General features: G+C 44.5%; 1 protein-coding gene and 1 pseudogene across 1 annotated transcript; one reads left to right on the top strand and one right to left on the bottom strand.

Moving 5' to 3' along the window:
• The window catches only part of LOC131588457 (zinc finger protein 729-like), a 298116-nt pseudogene that overhangs the window by 231195 nt on the left and 48871 nt on the right, over nucleotides 1–18050 (top strand).
• On the bottom strand, nucleotides 308–4240 carry LOC131588623 (gastrula zinc finger protein XlCGF49.1-like). The gene is given in 3 exon segments (XM_058857582.1): nucleotides 308–2154; nucleotides 2239–2687; nucleotides 3991–4240. Coding segments are annotated over 2 exon segments (642 nt in total). The 5' UTR covers nucleotides 2661–2687; nucleotides 3991–4240; the 3' UTR covers nucleotides 308–1934.

The raw sequence follows: 18050 nt of genomic DNA, 5'->3' as shown, positions 1-18050 counted from the left end.
TAGTGCCAAGGCATAGGCCCCGGTGGGACACAGGCATGAGCTCCTGGGGTTTGTCTGGGTGTCTTTCAGTCCAGAGCAGGTTTGCACAGATCCAAGAAAAAAGGAAGATAAGTCCAGGGAGCTCCTCTGCCTCAGCTAGCTAAAACTAACTAAAAGTCAAAGAGAAGCTCTGTCCCGCTGTCTGTCCGTACTGCAGACACCACAGTCCAGGAGCAGGATATGGGGGAGTGATGTCTTCTTTTAACACAAACTGCGGCTTCTTCTGCCCCCCTTCACTCTCAGAGCCAGTCTTAAAGGTGCAGAACTTAGTATGTAACATAAACCAGGCGACTGGGAATACAAGTATCATAAAGTCGCCCAGGACAAGGTGGAAAGTGACATTGATGGCTTCTTTGGTATGGTTTGTAAGTGGGGAAGGCTCTTCTTCATTCATCCTCTCCAGGCCACACTGCCTTTGGAATATGGCCAACTGGACAAGTATTTCCCAGCTCTGGCATTTCTATTTGAGGCACGAACAGCAATGGCATTTGCAGGAAAAACCAAAGGAGGAGCGGTGCAACGCAAACATCCTGTGCAGATGCAGGCTGTGCAGATGTGACTCGAGAACATTTGGGTTCCTGCCACTTGGATTTGTATCCCTAAGTGCAATCTCTTTGGCTGGAGGAGAGTCTGGCTGAAGAGAGAAAGCAGAAAGAGCAGTGAGGGTGCTGTGCAAGGTCTCCTGTGGTGCAGAGCTGTCAGCGACTGTGAGGTGAGAGCGGGCCCGGCCTTGGCCAGGCTGGAGCCCCAGCAGAGCCCTGGCAGAGCCCGGAGAAGCCTGAGCCTCGGCAGAGGCAGGCTGGAAGGAGGCCCTTGGAGCTGCAAGAGGCAGCAGCCTGGCCCTGGCTGCCTCTTGCTGGCACCAGGCAAATCCTCCGCTCTCAGAGCCAAGCTGGCAGCTGGCTGCTCCTGAGGGGAAGCGGCGCCGTGCTGGGCACAGCACACACTGGTGCCATGGGCTGTCTGGAGTCTGCACAGGAGGAGAGAAAGGCAAAGAGCAGCCCAGGGCTGGTGCCCTGCCTGACCATTCCTGCTCTTCTGCCGCCTGCCCTGGAACTCCTGGCAATGGTCAGCAGTGTGTGCAGCACTCTGGGCACAGGGGGAGGGAGCCGGGCTGCTCCGCAGGCTCCAGCACAGGGCAGTGTCCTTCAGGCACGGCATTTCTGCCAGGGGAACCGAGCCCAGCGTGAGGCAGTGACAGCAAGTCAGGGCACATCTGCACGAGCCAGTGCCTCACACAGCTCTGGGACCAAGCGCCTGCAATCCTGGAGCTCTTCACTGAGCCAGAGCAAAGGTGTGAAATGCAGAGGGTTTTGCAGAAATATTCAGGGGCACCAGGCCAGCCTGCTTTGTGCTCTCTGGGGCACAGCAAGCACTGTGCAATGCAGCTCGGAGCTGCTGGCAGAGAGGGACTATGGGCATGTGCCTGAGGCTTGTTCTTGAGTAGTGATTTGGAAGGGAGCAGAAGGGTCTCAGTAGAAAATTTGTGTTTGCTTCATTAATTGCTGAATGAAAGACACAATGTGGCCTCACGCAGCAAGAGCACTTGGAAAACTTTTTGACTCTAACTTTATGCTGAATTCCAAGAAAAGGAAGGAGAGGTGTTGGGAAGAACAACATCTTGAAGTATAACAAATAGGGCTTGTGAATTCTGTTACGTTTAACAAACAGTTTTCTGGGATTGAAAGTCAACAAATCTGCTTTCCCCAAGGAATTCCCATTGTTGATCTGTGTCCAAATGGATGTTCCTGCTCCTGTGTCCATCCAGGTGCCCACAGGGAGCCAGGAAGATGTGGAGCCTCCCAGCCAGGTGTCTTCCCAACACCGATCACCAGGACCACGGATCACCAGGACCATGGATCACCAGGGCTCTGCCCAACGGGGGTCACTGGGGATCATCCAATGCCGATCCTCCCATGGGGGATGGAGCTGGAGCAGCGCACGAAGCTCTTCCCGCACTCGGGGCACTCGCAGGGCTTCCCTTACTGGTGCCTCTGTTGGTGTTGGGTCAAGTTAGATCTCTGTGAGAAGCTCTTCCCACAATGGGGACACTCGTAGGGCCTCTCCCCAGTGTGGATGCGCCGGTGGACGGTGAGGATGGAGTTGCGGTTGAAGCTCTTCCCGCAGTCAGGGCAGCGGAAGGGCCTCTCCTCTGTGTGAATCCGCTCATGTCTGATGAGAGTGGAGCTGGTCTGAAACCTCTTCCCACACTTGGGACACTCGTAGGGCTTCTCCCCGGTGTGGATGAGCTGGTGATTTGTCAGGGTGGAGCTCTGACCAAAGCTCTTCCCACAATCCAAGCAGGTGTAGGGCCGTTCCCCCATGTGGATCCTCTGGTGTTTCCTCAGGCTGGAGCTCTGGCTGAAGCTCTTCCCACATTCCCCACACTCGTAGGGCTTTTCCCCAGTGTGGATCACCTGGTGCTGCATCAGGTGGGAGTTCTGGCTGAAGCCCTTCCCACATTCCAAGCACCTGTGGGGCTTCTCCCCCAGCTCTGAGCTCTGGCTGGATCTCCGGCCGCCTTCCTGGCACTGGGGGGATCTTTCCTCTTCACAGCTCCTTGGGCTGGGTTTGCAGACCCTCCTTGTGTGGGATCTCTGGGGCTTTTCCTCCTCCTCCATCTGGCCTCAGTTTGGGAATGAAAAATCCTGGTTTGGGGAAAAAACAAGAGAAGAATGTCTTGGGCTGGGGATTCCTCCTTGCCCAAGTTCATCTCAAAAAGTCATTGGGCATCTTGTGTCTGTAAGAACCTCCAGGACACCAAGATTCACCACAAACATCCTGCAAACATCAAGATGTTACTATGGGGTTAAATGTTTCTGAAAATGTTTCTTAAAATCATGTAGAGGTAGGCCACAAGAATGCTTGGTATCAGGGATGGTCTAGCAAGCTGAAATGTTTACGGTAATGGGAACTGGTACTTGGGATCTCCAAGATACCCACCCAGAGATAAGATTCGTACATGTTCGTGCAAGGATGAGCTAACTCTCATGAAGCAATATAGATAAAGTTAATCAACCGATATTAATGAAGCAATATTGATAAGGTTGTTACAGTGATTATTGCTACAGCTGAAATTGTAGAAATATGTGCACTTTGGACAAAGACAATGGAACTAGATTTGGGTTACTGATACCCCTAGTTCACCCACGCTTCAATAAAGCACCTGCATATATTCAGTCTGTGATTCTGTGTGTTCCTGAACGCTAACAAAGACAGATCAAAAACTTCCAAAACACCAAAAATCTGATATCACCCAAAATACAAAGATTCAGCTCCCACAAAAAAACAAAGCACCAACATTCAGCCCAATAAAGCTCAGAAACTCCAAGATTCAGCCCCGTGAAAATCGTGGATCTCCCTGCCCGGACACTCGCTGCATGGGGGGGTGAGGGGGGCAATGAGGCCGGGCCGGAGCAGGGGGTGCCTGAGAGAGGCCCCGAGCCCGGGGGAAGCCCCTGCAGAGCCATGGAAGTGGCTCCTGGCCGGACTCGGGGATCCCCCTGGCGATCCCCGCTGGAGCAGCCTGGTCCTGAGGGACTCTGGCCCCTGGCAGGGACCCCAGGCTGCAGCAGGACAAGGATTCCTGTCCCTCAGGGGGAGGCACTGACATGACCTGACTGTGACCCCCATCCCTGTGCCTCTGGGCGGGGAGGGGGACGGAGAGGGGCACAAAGTTAAGCCCGGGAAGGAGGGACAGCTGGGGGGAAGATGGATTTCCGTAGAAATTACGTTGCTTCTCGTCTTCTTGTTCTGACATGCTTGATAATGAATTCAATTAATTTCCCCAAGTCAGGTGTGCTGTGCCCGTGACCAAGGATTGAACTGTCCCCACCCTCATCCAGACCCCCGAGCCTTTCCTTGTGTGTTCTGCTCCCCGCCCAGGGTAGGAAGGAGAGTCACAGAGTTTTGGCCTCGCTCCGGCATAACCCTGCTCCATCCCGGACTCACCCCCAGTTCGCAGCGCCCTCAGCTCCCGGGCACCCCGAGCTCCCGGCGCTTCAGCGCAGCGGCGCTTCCTTGGCCTCCTGCCCGGGCCGGGCCCAGCGCCGGGGCCGCTCCTCAGCCCAGGCGAACGAGAAATGGCGGAGCTCAGCCCAAGGCAGGCGAGGCCGTGCCGTGTGCAGAGCCCGCCGCTGGCTGCGATTGGCTGCTTCTGCCGTCACTCGTGGCTCTGGCGCGCGCTGATTGGGCAGAGCGGGGACAAGCCCGGCCCCGCTGGCGCCCCCAGGGCGGCCGTGGGGCAGGAGAGCCGCCATTGCCGGAGCGTCTGTGCGGGCCCGGCAGCGGCGGCAGCAGCGGCCGGAGCCCGGTGAGGCGGCGGCGGAGCTCGGAGGCGGCCCCGGCCATCGCAGGTGGGAGCCGCGCTCGGTTCTGCGGGGGCTCGGGGCTCGCTGCGGGCCCGGGAGGTTGTGTAATAAATGGAATTGATTCGTGCTGACTAAATTGTAACTATTTGGAAAGTTATTATCAGAAGCAACCAAAAGAATCAGTGTTATAAGGCAGATGTACCCCTTTGCAGATGTTACATGTTAAAATTGAGGTACAGGATGTAGTTTAGAAGATAAATGGTGTCTCAAGACCAAAACGGCCTTGAGATGGACAAAATTAGAACGACTTTAAGCATTGGGCCTAAAACCCAGTAAATATCAGACTAATGAGTAGAGTAACCTAACACAATGCTTAGTACACACACACAAACCTGTAAGGTTATCCAAAGGACAATGAGGAAGAGGAGAAGCCTTCGCCAAAAGACCCCCAAAAGAAAACTGAAGACCCCCTAATGTGGAGACTTTTGTGGCAGAATGGTTAGGCGAGAAAGGCCATGACTGTACAAACTTGCTAGAGATAAAACATAACTAGTGTAGAGACAGTCTCAAGGCCGGATTGCCCTTGAGATGTGGGGAGGAGAACAAGAATGTAGTAAACAGAACGAAAAAGAAGGAACAGGGACGGTCTGGTAATCGCAAGAATGCAGAGGCAGATAGCTATGTTTCGCAGTGTCGTAGATAGCAGAATAACCAATGATGAGCTATACTTTTGCAATATGTATGAGCTAATTAAATCATGTATTTAAACACGAGTGTAAAGATCAATAAACGAGATTTGCTTGACGACCACCTGGTGTCTGCGTCTCCCTTCTCCGACAAATGGTGACCCCGACGTCGACCCCCTGCTGAAAAGAAACCGGGGGAGAGAACGCGCCACGGTCGGTGAAGTAGTGTTGGGACCCGAAGCACCCGGGTCGGTGCTAAACGACGAAGGGAGAGCACCCTCAAGGATCACATCGGTGGTCTTGAGCCATACGTGCTGCCGGAGCCGGAGAGGTGCAACAGCGCTGACGACAAAAATGGACAGGCAAGCAGCATATGATTTATTTTTGGGGTTATTAGATAAGCTGGGGGTTAGAGACATAAATCCTAGAAAAGACGTACCGGGATTGCTAGCATGGGGTCACGCAAAGGGTTGTTTTTCTAACCCGCACACGGTACATGAATTGAGTGAGTGGCGTAAATTAGGAGATGTGTTGTGTGAAGCAGTCTTAGAAGAAGATAAAACAGCAAAAAAGTTAGGAAAAATTTGGCGAGTTGTGTATAATACTCTATTGAAACATCAGGCAGAAAAAAGAGCGGCTCAGCAAGCAGTAGAAGCCTATAAAAGGAATGCACGGTATGGAGATCATGAACCTTTAGCGCCAGGTGTCTCTCAAGTAATTATACCTGCTTCTAGCAGTTTGGGCACAGATGATTGTGCTTGGCCCTCGGCGCCCCCTCTCACTGAGTCCACAGAGGACGCTGAAGTGCCTGCCGTAGCCACCTCTGATATTAAAGACCCTTCAGCCCAATCTGTTAAGCCTGGAATGCGTAGTTTACAATCTCCGCCAGAGCCAGATCCTGTCCCTGGGGCAGAGAGTGACCTGTGGGAGGAAATGGCTAGACAGAGGAGAGAAGCCTGGAACGCATTGGCTAAGCATGGGCTAGAGAGTGGGGATGAAGTCACCGTGGAGGCGGCAAGGACGTGGGCTCTGCCTGTAGTTTACACCCCGGGGGTAAACCAACAAGGACAAGCTGTTCAGTTAGGGACCTATACACCTCTTGATTGGAAGTTATTAGCGCAGCTGCGACAGACAGTGAGTCAATTTGGATTTAAGAGTGAACCAGCTAAACAAATGATAGACTACATATTTGATACGCATTTGCTAACTGTCAATGACTGTAGAAGCATTGTGAAATTGATGTTTACTCAACACCAGCAGCTGTTGTTTAACGCACATTGGCAAGCTTTAGTTCAAGAGTCAGTTGCAGTTCAAAGAGGACCAGGTGATCCATTACAGGGAATTATAGGAAAAGAAAATAATGAGAAAAAAGTTCCACAGGGAACGCTGAAACAACGAACAGAATCTGTTCAGTTATGGCAGGATGTGATACATCCAGAACTATTTGCTTCATTTTTGGAGTCATTTTTAACATTGCTATCTTATTTAAGTTCCATCTTTACCACCCTGGAAGAAAAAAAGCCAGATTTAGACTGGTTTCCACCCGAACCAGGAAGATATGAGGGAGCGAGGTGAGCGCAGGGAACAAAAGCACCCTGGGGGTAGAAGCAACGCAAGAAAAGTTCCAAGGCCTCTGATCGCCGTTGTTAGCACCTGGCCGTGAGAGACTTTTCGTGTAAAATCGCCTGCTTTTGTATAATCATGCCCTTTTTTTTTTCTCTATCAGCAAACAACAAGAGAGATTGAGAGAAAAAACTGCATTTGTTAAAGTTAACTTTGTGAAGCTTTTTTTTTTCTTTCTCTCCGTTTTTCCTCGCTGCGAGAGTATGTGGAGAATGTAAAGAAAGATAAGAGCAGAGCTGCAGCAGCAGCAGAGTGGGCAGTCCACCCCCCCGCTCCCTCTCTCGAGGGGGGACACTGGGACGGTGCCTGGTTTGTTGCAGAGTCGTGATTTATTGGGTTTTCAAAATGTTTTTATATACCATTGTAGAGTTAATTTTGTATTTTAAATAATTGTGAGTTTATGCAATTGTAGTTTTTAGGATTTTACTATAGAAATTATTGTAGTTCTTTAAAAGTTAAGAAAAAAAAAAAAAAAAAGTGTTTAAGGTAAATACTAACAGAGTTGCCTTGCAAAAATTAGTTTTAGAACTCAAGGTTAAAATATGGTGTAATTTATAGCTTTTAGAAAAACCTTCTTCCAATTAATGTTATCTATAGAAGAGATTTATGATTTAAAAAATAATTAGTCAAGAGAATTTTACTGTATAAGACAAAGCTAAGTTAAAGTATATATTAACACATATAACTGCATATTTACCAATTTGGATTTTAGATTTTAGTTTAAAAAATTGAACTTAATGTTTTTAAAAAGTGCTACAAAAGCTGGATGGCAACTTGCCAAATCCCATGTTGTTGTGGTGGTTTTTCTCTAGAAAAACTGCACTTTAACATCCTAACCAATTTAAGCATATACTAGGCAAATTTCTATTATGAATAAGTATTTTTAGTAACATTTGCAGTTATTGTGAGTTATTTTCAAAGCTAGATGACATAGAATTGTGATGTGTTTGTTACATCTTTATAATTTTTATAGTGAATTTATGTTATTGTTATATTGTGTTTAAAAGGTATATATTAAACTTTTAGTTGTTTTTTATAGTAACAAAATAAGATTAAATTATGTTTTCATTTAATATAAATTAAGTGCTAATAAAATTAAGGATAGTCAAGTTTTATAATGTTTAAGCTTAAATGTTTTTAAGTTAAGTTTTCTAACTTAAATATTTTTTCAAGGTTAAGTTTGTTATTTTTTTTTTGTTATATATAATTATTGTGGAGTTTAAAACAGTTTGCTATGTTGTAAGCATCTCATAGCTGCTACTATTGAGAACCTTGTTTTAGAAATGAGTTAAGAGACATCTTTCCAGTTTAAAGCCTAGGCCCTGGCCAAGCCTTGACTTTACCTGGACAGAATGTTTGCTAACAGATCCAGATGTTTTCTGTCCTAAATCAGTATTTGAGTCACTTTTTGACTTTGCAATTTGACCTTATTAATATGACAGCTGGATCAATTTTGAAGTGGGCTTGGAGAATCATTTCCGGAGATGATGATCCAATCCTTCACTGATAATTTTTGGTTTTGTTTGTTTATTAACTATGAGATGCTGGTGCAGTGTTTTAATAATTAACAATACTTTTATATTAATTGATTTTTAACTGCTATAGGTTTTTACTAATTGTGTATAAGGTTTTGTGTTAATGTTGAACAGAAATACATCTTATTTTTATTTTTTAGAAAACGGGGGAAATTAATACCCTAAAAGCAATTTAATTAGTGTAATTCATTAACTTTAAGGAGAGAAGTGCCTGTGTTTTGTTGGCAGGTTCAGAAAAGTCACCTGTCCATCTGACCAGACTGTGTGCCTCTGAACACATGAGATCCAGTGAACAGAGAAGTCATCACACAGCCTTGGTATTCCAGACTTGGATCAGAAGTGGACCTGTCAGGACACAGTTGTGTCTAAACATTAACAGACATTTGCCAACAGAAATTTTATGTTGTTATTATGATGTGGTGTTTCTATTAATTTTTCAGGTATCCTTTGTTTAAGATTTAGAAGGGTCTAAAGAACAACTTGAACATCAAAGCCCTTAGTCACCGATCAGCTGCCAGCTGACATCACGGGAGCAGTAAACATTCCAGGACTGAATCGTGTTGGAGAAATTCTGTAGAAGATTTGGGAAGTGTAGAGACTCCATCTAACTATATATAAAGCAAATTGTAATTGTGTGTTTATCCTTTTAGCAAATTGCTTTCATGCTTAAACTATATATAGAGCACGTGTGTTAAAAGTAGTTAGATAATAGTTTAAGACAAAGTGTTTAAAAATACGTATAAAAAATAACATTAGAATTTTTAAGACTAATATACCTTATATTTTAGCAAATTAATTATTCATAGAGAGGGGGGAATATGTTGTAGTCTAGGGCATTGCGCTGCGGAAGAATTCGGGATTGTAACGGGAAGCTGCTAGACCCCCTCTCTGTTAGGATAGCAAAACCTGCAATTAGCCAATAGCACCCAGGTGTGACGTATGCAGATGGGAGTAACACAGTGACCCCCAAGCTATAAAATGTTAAGTTTCCCTGCAATAAATCGCCATATTGCCATCCATCACATTGATGCAGTGGGATATGGACCGCGCGGCTGAGGATAGCCGCCCATGCTGGTTCCAGCCAGGGTACCAGCCTTGCTTGACCCCGACATATGGTGCCGAAACCCAGGAACAAGAAAAGTGAGACAAGAAGAAAGCAAGGATACCCTGAGTCAAGGAGCAGCGGTCAAGATAGTGAGTCTATTCTTGACGGGAGAGCCTGAGCCCAGAAAGATAATGGAATCATCGAAAAAAGTTAAATAGTAAATTGTAAATTAATTAAGTCGTAAACCTAATTCGCTTGTTATTACAAAGCGTTGGGTTGTCAAAGTCATAAATGAGTTTGTAAGGTTTATCCACCCTAAGGTGTGGGACAGATGTACTAAAACGCTTGCCAAAAAGAAAGCGGGGGAAGTGTGGAGACTTTTGTGGCAGAATGGTTAGGCGAGAAAGGCCATGACTGTACAAACTTGCTAGAGATAAAACATAACTAGTGTAGAGACAGTCTCAAGGCCGGATTGCCCTTGAGATGTGGGGAGGAGAACAAGAATGTAGTAAACAGAACGAAAAAGAAGGAACAGGGACGGTCTGGTAATCGCAAGAATGCAGAGGCAGATAGCTATGTTTCGCAGTGTCGTAGATAGCAGAATAACCAATGATGAGCTATACTTTTGCAATATGTATGAGCTAATTAAATCATGTATTTAAACACGAGTGTAAAGATCAATAAACGAGATTTGCTTGACGACCACCTGGTGTCTGCGTCTCCCTTCTCCGACACCCTAACAACAAGTGAAGCATGTACCGTGATGAAAAGTGACCTAAAGTCAGCAAAATCGGAAATAGGAGAAAACATATGGGAAACATAAATGAATATGTATAAGCATACAGTATATAAGGTTAGCTTGAAGTGCTTTGTTCTGTACGTGAGGCAGGGTGGGGAACCCCCTCCGTACCCCGGGTCGGTTTTGCTTATGCCTTAACCATTTGTAACCACTGGCCAATTATATTCACACATATATATATATAAATATATATCTGAATATATCTACTAAATTTTATCTTTCTTACTAAATTGTATTCTTTTACTAAATTGTATTCTTTTATTATTTTTAATCCAATTTATTAAAGTATATTATCAATTAATTAGATTGATTATTTGGAAATTTGAAAGTCATTTATAACAATTCGATGCCAAAACCCAGGAACTCCAATCTAGGGGAATACATGGAATACATGGGAATCCCAGAGAGGAAAAACAAGCAGAAAATGATTAATTATTATTTGTTTAAATAGACAAAGAAAATGATCCGAAAATATCATTTGAATTGGCCAAAGTTTGGATCGTTTAAAGATTAGATTTGTTAAGCTTTAAATCAGTATGTAAATTCAAAAGAACCTTTTTATCAAGAAGAGAGCGACTATGCTACCCTGTAGTTTCCCGGGGTGTGGGGAAAGATAAATTCCTTACTAAAACACAAGAAAGCGAGAGTTATCTGTTGTATCCTTTACAAACTAAAAAGTAGGAAAAAAAAAAAAAAGAGGTAAAACTGTTCCTTCATCTAAAGATATTTTGCTGGAAATAGAAACAGCAGCAGTACCTAAATCCCATTTAACTGAAAAGTGTGCAGTGCTGGCTGTGCCAAGTGAACTCTAACATATAACACAACTGACCATTTGTTACAACCTGGCATTAATTTGGTTTGGTTTATTATATTTAGACATTCAAAAGACAAATTCTGCCTTGCTTAGAGTCTGTGAAGCACAAACACATTTTATGAATATATAGTATCTAAATGGTGTGTTACAGTTGTGTTATGTGCATTATAAGTGTTAAAAACATGTAGCACAGGTTTTTTTCACAGAAACTTAAATTTCCGTATTTTTTAAATATGTTTGTTTTTCAATATTTTGTATAGTAAATATAAATGGTTTTGACTAAATGTTTTATTTATTTAACAGCAAAAATTTTGCTAAAAGAAGCCCCTGTTAATTAAAGTTTTATTAATAAATTTCTAACTGAAGTTGTGTAAAAAGTAACTTTTATTGTAGTTGGCACATCTCTGGAGCTTTAGTAGTTTAAATTAAAAGAAAAAAAATATAACTGACTAAGAGAGAGAGAGAGAGAGATAAGACAGTGCTGTGAAATCTGTGCCATCCTTGAAACAAGCAGAATTGAAGTGGCTCATAGGAACCTTATGAGGCCAAGGGTAGCAGTGAGACCAAACGTGTCAGTGACCAGACCCCAGGGTATAAACTTTGCTACCAAGAAGAGCGGCACCTCGGCCCTTGGCTGCAGCCCAAGGGGCCTTGAGGAAGGTAGAGAGTGAAAACTCCTGAGGATTATTTTCACTGTGTTCATTAAGATACCCTTGGCAACTGGCCAAAACCATAAAGCAGGATGGGACAGAATCCAAAAAAATAAGAAAGAAACAAGCGATATTAAAACAAGCAGCACAAAAGCAAACAATGAGCAAACAAACTATGCAAAAACAAAATCACAATAATTCTGATCCATGTGACAAATGCAAACAAATATGACAAATGCAAAAACAAGATAAAATCTGTGTTTGTGGCACATCCATATGTTAATGCTGCCTGTTACAATCACTGTAATTTTATAAAAGTATAAAAAAATCTCAGGGGAAGAATTAGACAAAATGAATAAGTAGTGTGAACAGTTGAAACAGCAGTATAGCAACTGAGATTGGCCAACCATAACTAAAATATTTTTGTAAGTTAAATGCAAGAAGTAGTTACAGAACTAAAATTATTTAAATGTTAAATTTGTGAAAGACTTAAAATAGCTAAAAAATAGCTGTGGGAAAGTGAGAGTCTAGCTCAAGACCAATTTTTAAAATGAAATCTTACTCAAACTTCCAAGACATTAAAATGACCTGGAAGATAAAGTTTGAATCATCAAATAATTAAAACAGTTTGTATCAGATAACAATACTAACACCTGGCCACCAAAAACTCCTGCTGGATATTAGAGAATGACAAAAAGAAACTAATTGTAGGATAACCATGTTGATTTGTGCTGGTATAAAAGTTCTGGAGCTAACCCTTACCAATCCATAAGTGACCTAAAATTCTATTGGGAACAACCAGGTACAACAAGTAACAAATGGAAAGCCCCTGATAGAATATATTAAATTTGTGAGTAAAGAGCATAGAGTGAATTACCTCAAAGGTGGAGAAGAACCTGTATCTTAAGAGTTACATGACCCTCCTTCTTCGAGGTCCAGGAGCAATATGTTAGGAACACCACTTTATGAAACATTAAATAACAATAAAAGAGACTTGAACCTTGACTTTCCAAAAGCAAGAAGAAACCAGAAATGAAGACAAATGGCCTGCAGAGAGATGACCCAGCCACTTGAGCTGCAGATGGATCTTAGAGATACAGAACCCAAATCTATCTATTGAATCAGTTCATAAAGCTGCAGACAGTAGTTAAAGTTGTTTCAAACCACACCTCTACTGCCCTAAAGCTGCTGGCCAAGCAACATTCACAAATGTGAACATTTGTTTATGAAAACAGAATTGCCCTGGAGTATTTGTTAGCTGAAGAAGGGGGAGTTTGTAGAAAGTTTAACAAATCTGAGTGTTGTACAAAGATAAATGATTATAGAAAAGCCATCACAAAAATTGCTAAAGATATATATATACCAGTTCAAAAATAGAATTTTATTTTGAAGACTGATTAGTGAGATAACCTTTTTAGAAGTACTTAGTGGAATAAGTTAAAATATATGGCATAGTGTTTTATATTAAGATTATTGTTTCTATTTTGTATAATTTCATGCCTTATTAGACTAATCCATTCAGTAATTCAAGGAATACTGAACGAAAAGAAACTATAATAGCTCAAAAAAAAGTTAACTAAATTTGAAAGAGAGTGCAAAAAGCTTGATACAGCATGAAAAATGTTAAAAAATTAGAACTGAAAATAAAGTAAATGCAAGAAATGAAATTATGGAGATAAAAAAATAAGATTCAAGTTTATGTTTTTTTTAAAAAAAGGCATGAATAAATGTAATCAAAAGGAGAAATGGGGTATTAAAATAAATGGAATTGATTCGTGCTGACTAAATTGTAACTATTTGGAAAGTTATTATGAGAAGCAACCAAAAGAATCAGTGTTACAAGGCAGATGTACCCCTTTGCAGATGTTACATGTTAAAATTTAGGTACAGGAGGTAGTTTAGAAGATAAGTGATGTCTCAAGACCAAAACGTCCTTGAGATGGACAAAATTAGAACACCTTTAGGCATTGGGCCTAAAAATCAGTAAATATCAGACTAATGAGTAGAGTAACATAACACAATGCTTAGTACGCACACACAAACCTGTAAGGTTATCCGAAGGACAATGAGGAAGAGGAGAAGCCTTCACCAAAAGACCCCCAAAAGAAGACTGAAGACCCCCTAACAACAAGTGAAGCATGTGCCGTGAAGAAAAGTGACGTAAAGTCAGAAAAATTTGAAATAGGAGGAAATTTACAGGAAGCATTAATGAATATGTATAAGCATACACTATATCAGTTTAGCTTGAAGTGCTTTGCTCTGTACATGAGGCAGGGTGAGGAACCCGTACCCCGGTCGGTTTTGCTTATGCTTTAATCATACTTAATTACTGGCAAATTATAGATCTAAATTGTAATTTTTTGCTAAATGATATTCTTTTACTAAACTGTATTCTTTTATTATATCAAATTACTATTCAATTTACTAAATTGTATTCATTTTTAATTAAACTGCCATTAACCCAAGGGACCTAGTTGTCAAAATTGTAATTTCTTTTATAACAACCGGTGAGGCGGCGGCGGAGCTCGGAGGCGGCCCCGGCCATCGCAGGTGGGAGCCGCGCTCGGTTCTGCGGGGGCTCGGGGCTCGCTGCGGGCCCGGGAGGGGGCGGCAGGGGGCTGTGGCGGGTGGCTTGTGCCGTGGCCGGCCCGTGTTGGCCCTGGGCTGAGGGCGCTGCGGGAGCGGCTGCCCGCGGTCTCCTTGCCGCTGGGGCCTCGGCAGGAGGCGGTGGCGGAGCAGCGCTGGCTCGTCCCGCTTCGTGTCGGGAGGCCGGAGGTGGCTGCGCTGTGCCCGGGACGCTGCGCTGGGGCCGCCTCCGAGCTCCGCCGCCGCCTCACCGGGCTCCGGCCGCTGCTGCCGCCGCTGCCGGGCCCGCACAGACGCTCCGGCAATGGCGGCTCTCCTGCCCCACGGCCGCCCTGGGGGCGCCAGCGGGGCCGGGCTTGTCCCCGCTCTGCCCAATCAGCGCGCGCCAGAGCCACGAGTGACGGCAGAAGCAGCCAATGGCAGCCAGCGGCGGGCTCTGCACACGGCACGGCCTCGCCTGCCTTGGGCTGAGCTCCGCCATTTCTCGTTAGCCTGGGCTGAGGAGCGGCCCCGGCGCTGGGCCCGGCCCGGGCAGGAGGCCAAGGAAGCGCCGCTGCGCTGAAGCGCCGGGTGCTCGGGGTGCCCGGGAGCTGAGGGCGCTGCGAGCTGGGGGTGAGTCCGGGATGGAGCAGGGCTATGCCGGAGCGAGGCCAAAACTCTGTGACTCTGCTTCCTGTCCCGGGCGGGGAGCAGAACACACAAGGAAAGGCTCGGGGGTCTGGATGAGGGTGGGGACAGTTCAATCCTTGGTCACGGGCACAGCACACCTGATTTGGGGAAATTAATCGAATTTATTATGGAACGTGTCAGAGCAAGAAAATGAGAAGTAAAGTAATTCCTCCGGAAATCCGTCTTCCCCCCAGCTGTCCCTCCTTCCCGGGCTTAACTTTGTGCCCCTCTCGGTCCCCCTCCCCGCCCAGAGGCACAGGGATGGGGGTCACAGTCAGGTCATGTCAGTGCCTCCCCCTGAGGGACAGGAATCCTTGTCCTGCTGCAGCCTGGGGTCCCTGCCAGGGGCCAGAGTCCCTCAGGACCAGGCTGCTCCAGCGGGGATCGCCAGGGGGATCCCCGAGTCCGGCCAGGAGCCACTTCCATGGCTCTGCAGGGGCTTCCCCCGGGCTCGGGGCCTCTCTCAGGCACCCCCTGCTCCGGCCCGGCCTCATTGCCCCCCTCACCCCCCCATGCAGCGAGTGCCCGGGCTGAATCTTGGAGTTTCTGAGCTTTATTGGGCTAAATGTTGGTGTTTTGTTTTTTTGTGGGAGCTGAATCTTTCTATTTTGGGGGGATTTCAGATTTTTGGTGTTTTGGAAGTTTTTGATCAGTCTTTGTTAGCGTTCAGGAACACACATAATCACAGACTGATTATATGCAGGTGCTTTATTGAAACGCGCTGGAACTGGGGGTATCAGCAACTCAAATCTAGCTCCATCGTATTTGTCCAAAGTGCACATATTTCTGCAATTTCAGCTGTAGCAGTAATGACTATAACAACCTTACCAATATTGCTTCATTAATAAATCTTCATTATCTTTATCTATATTGCTTCATGAGAGTTAGCTCATCCTTGCATGAACATGTACGAATCTTACCTCTGGTGGGTATCTTGGAGACCCCAAGTACCAGTTCCTGTTACCGTAAACATTTCAGTTTGCTAGACCATCCCTAGTACCAAGCATTGTTGTGGCCTACCTCTGCATGATTTTAAGAAACATTTTCAGAAACATTTAACCCCATTGTAACGTATTTCCCCTCTTTGGAAGTATTTCACTTTAATAAGTGTAATGCTTTCACTATATACAGTCCTTTTTCTGTGTTTATACTTGATGTTCATCTTCGAATCCACAGTTGTCGTAAGCGTTGTTACACTCTGGAGGACTTGGAGATGACAAATGCGGATGTGGATCTCTGTCCCGTGTCAGTGCCTTTATTATCTTCTGGTTCCAGGATACTCTTTTCTTTATCTCTCCTTTCACAACTGCATAGATTAACCAGATTGTTAAGAACACAATTAGTAGGATTATCAGACTCTCAAGAATAGATTTGATCCAGGAGCTCACATTCCATCCCAACCCTTAAAAAATTGTATGTACCCAACTTGTGGTCAGATCTTCCTGCTCTTTCTGTGCTTCATGTTCTATGGGTTTTAATGGATTAATGTTGTGTTCTACATCTGCAGTTCCATTTGGGATGTGGATGCAGCAGTGATCAATTTGTCCTTTTAGGTACCTGAATACTCTGTGTTCTTTCAACAATAACATATCTAAAGCCAATGTGTTTTGCAGGGTCATTTTAGTCGTGGCTTGTAATTGTACATTTAGCTCTCTAAATCCCTCTTTGGTAACTCTTGCCAATCTTTCTACCTGACCTGTAAGTTTGTACAACATATTTCTATTATTATAATTTGGTATTGGACCAAACAAGGATTCCAGAGCCCACTTAAATTTTACACTACTGGAGGGTTCCTGCCATCTTTCTTCATCTTCAGCTTTGTTTTCCTGAACTTCTCATCTCATCCTTATTTGCAGAAGTTCATGTTCTCCCTTGGATGGGGACCTTTTCCAAATTGGGCATAAGGTGGGGAGGCCTAAAGTAATCTCTTTTACTTTTTCACCTACAGGCAAATGTGTTGTCCAGGTGCCATCGCTTGCTGCCCATCCAAATTGGCCTGGACTCTGAATTGTACTTGTGCTCCATATTACCTTTTGGATCTCTTGTCCTATCTTGTCATTTATTTCACCTTGTTTATGTTTGATTCCTCTGCAGGCACATCCAATTTGCAGAGCTACTACTAGTGGTGGCATTTGTTTTATTTCTTCATCATCAGAAGTACAGTCCTAAGTTTTGTTCCATACCCACCAATTGACTTTGTCTGCCTCCATTCTACTACTGGTTGCAGTGTTCCATACCCCTGGATCTGTTTCATTTTCAGAGCCTTCCCACTTAATGCACCAAGGGCTATCTGCCATAGATTGGAATTTCTGAAGCACACTCATTGACCATGCAGTGTCCCAAGCTTCAGCCCGATCTTCTCCTTCCTGTCCTTCACACTTCCACTTCAACACAGGAATCTTTTCTTTAATAACTTTTGCTACCTTTTCATAACACCATCCATAATTCCCTAATCCCCCATCCCAGCCTAGTTTTGGTTCATACTTTCCTCCATTTTCATGACAATCCCATCTAGATGAATACTTTGGCTTCACAGCATTTTCAAACACTGTCTTATTTTGGTACTCGTAATCTATTTGCAATTCACAGCTCACATTTTCATTTTTATTCTTTTGTATTTCAGATAATTTTGATGTTATAATTCCCCGATTTATTGCGTCTCCTGCTGCCTTTGGTATTGGCAGACAGGCAGTTATTTTGCTGCTGTTTAGCACATTGGCAAAATCTTTAATTAATCTAATCATCCCATTTTCTGCCTGAATAGGATTAGAGACTTTTATCACTTGTGTTTCTGGCTGCACCCCCACATCCCTCTTCATTCTAAAATGAAGAGTTGTCAGCTGATCCTTTTGCATTTCACATCCCAAGGTAACATTGATTCCAACTGATGGCAGTGAAGGCCATAAAATAATCACCATTACAGTCACCAGCAACCTAGACATTTGAAACAATCAAACCCGCTTTATCTGCAGCTTTGTTGGCCCTACAGTTTGTGCAGTCCACAGTGCAGGGGAAACCTTCTTCACCCTGGTGTAATGTATGCAGGGATCCAGTCCAGCTCCTTTGACTGCTGTCAAGGTAGTTAACAGTACCTGATAGGGTCCATTCCACCTTTCTTTTAATGGTTCTTCCTTCCAGCTTTTAACGTACACTTCATCTCCCGGGGGGATGTCATGAACTGGATTCTCAAGAGTCAGCGGCCTGTTCCACACAAGGGTGCTCCGAAGTCGAGCTCGAGCTTTTCCAAGAGACAGAACATAATTCTACACCTCTTGCTTCCCTGTAACATGTACA

This window comes from Poecile atricapillus, chromosome 26, assembly GCF_030490865.1.
Source record: "Poecile atricapillus isolate bPoeAtr1 chromosome 26, bPoeAtr1.hap1, whole genome shotgun sequence".
NCBI classification, from domain to species: domain Eukaryota; kingdom Metazoa; phylum Chordata; class Aves; order Passeriformes; family Paridae; genus Poecile; species Poecile atricapillus.
Note: the sequence above shows the minus strand (reverse complement) of the source record. Positions and strands in the feature narration are given on the sequence as shown.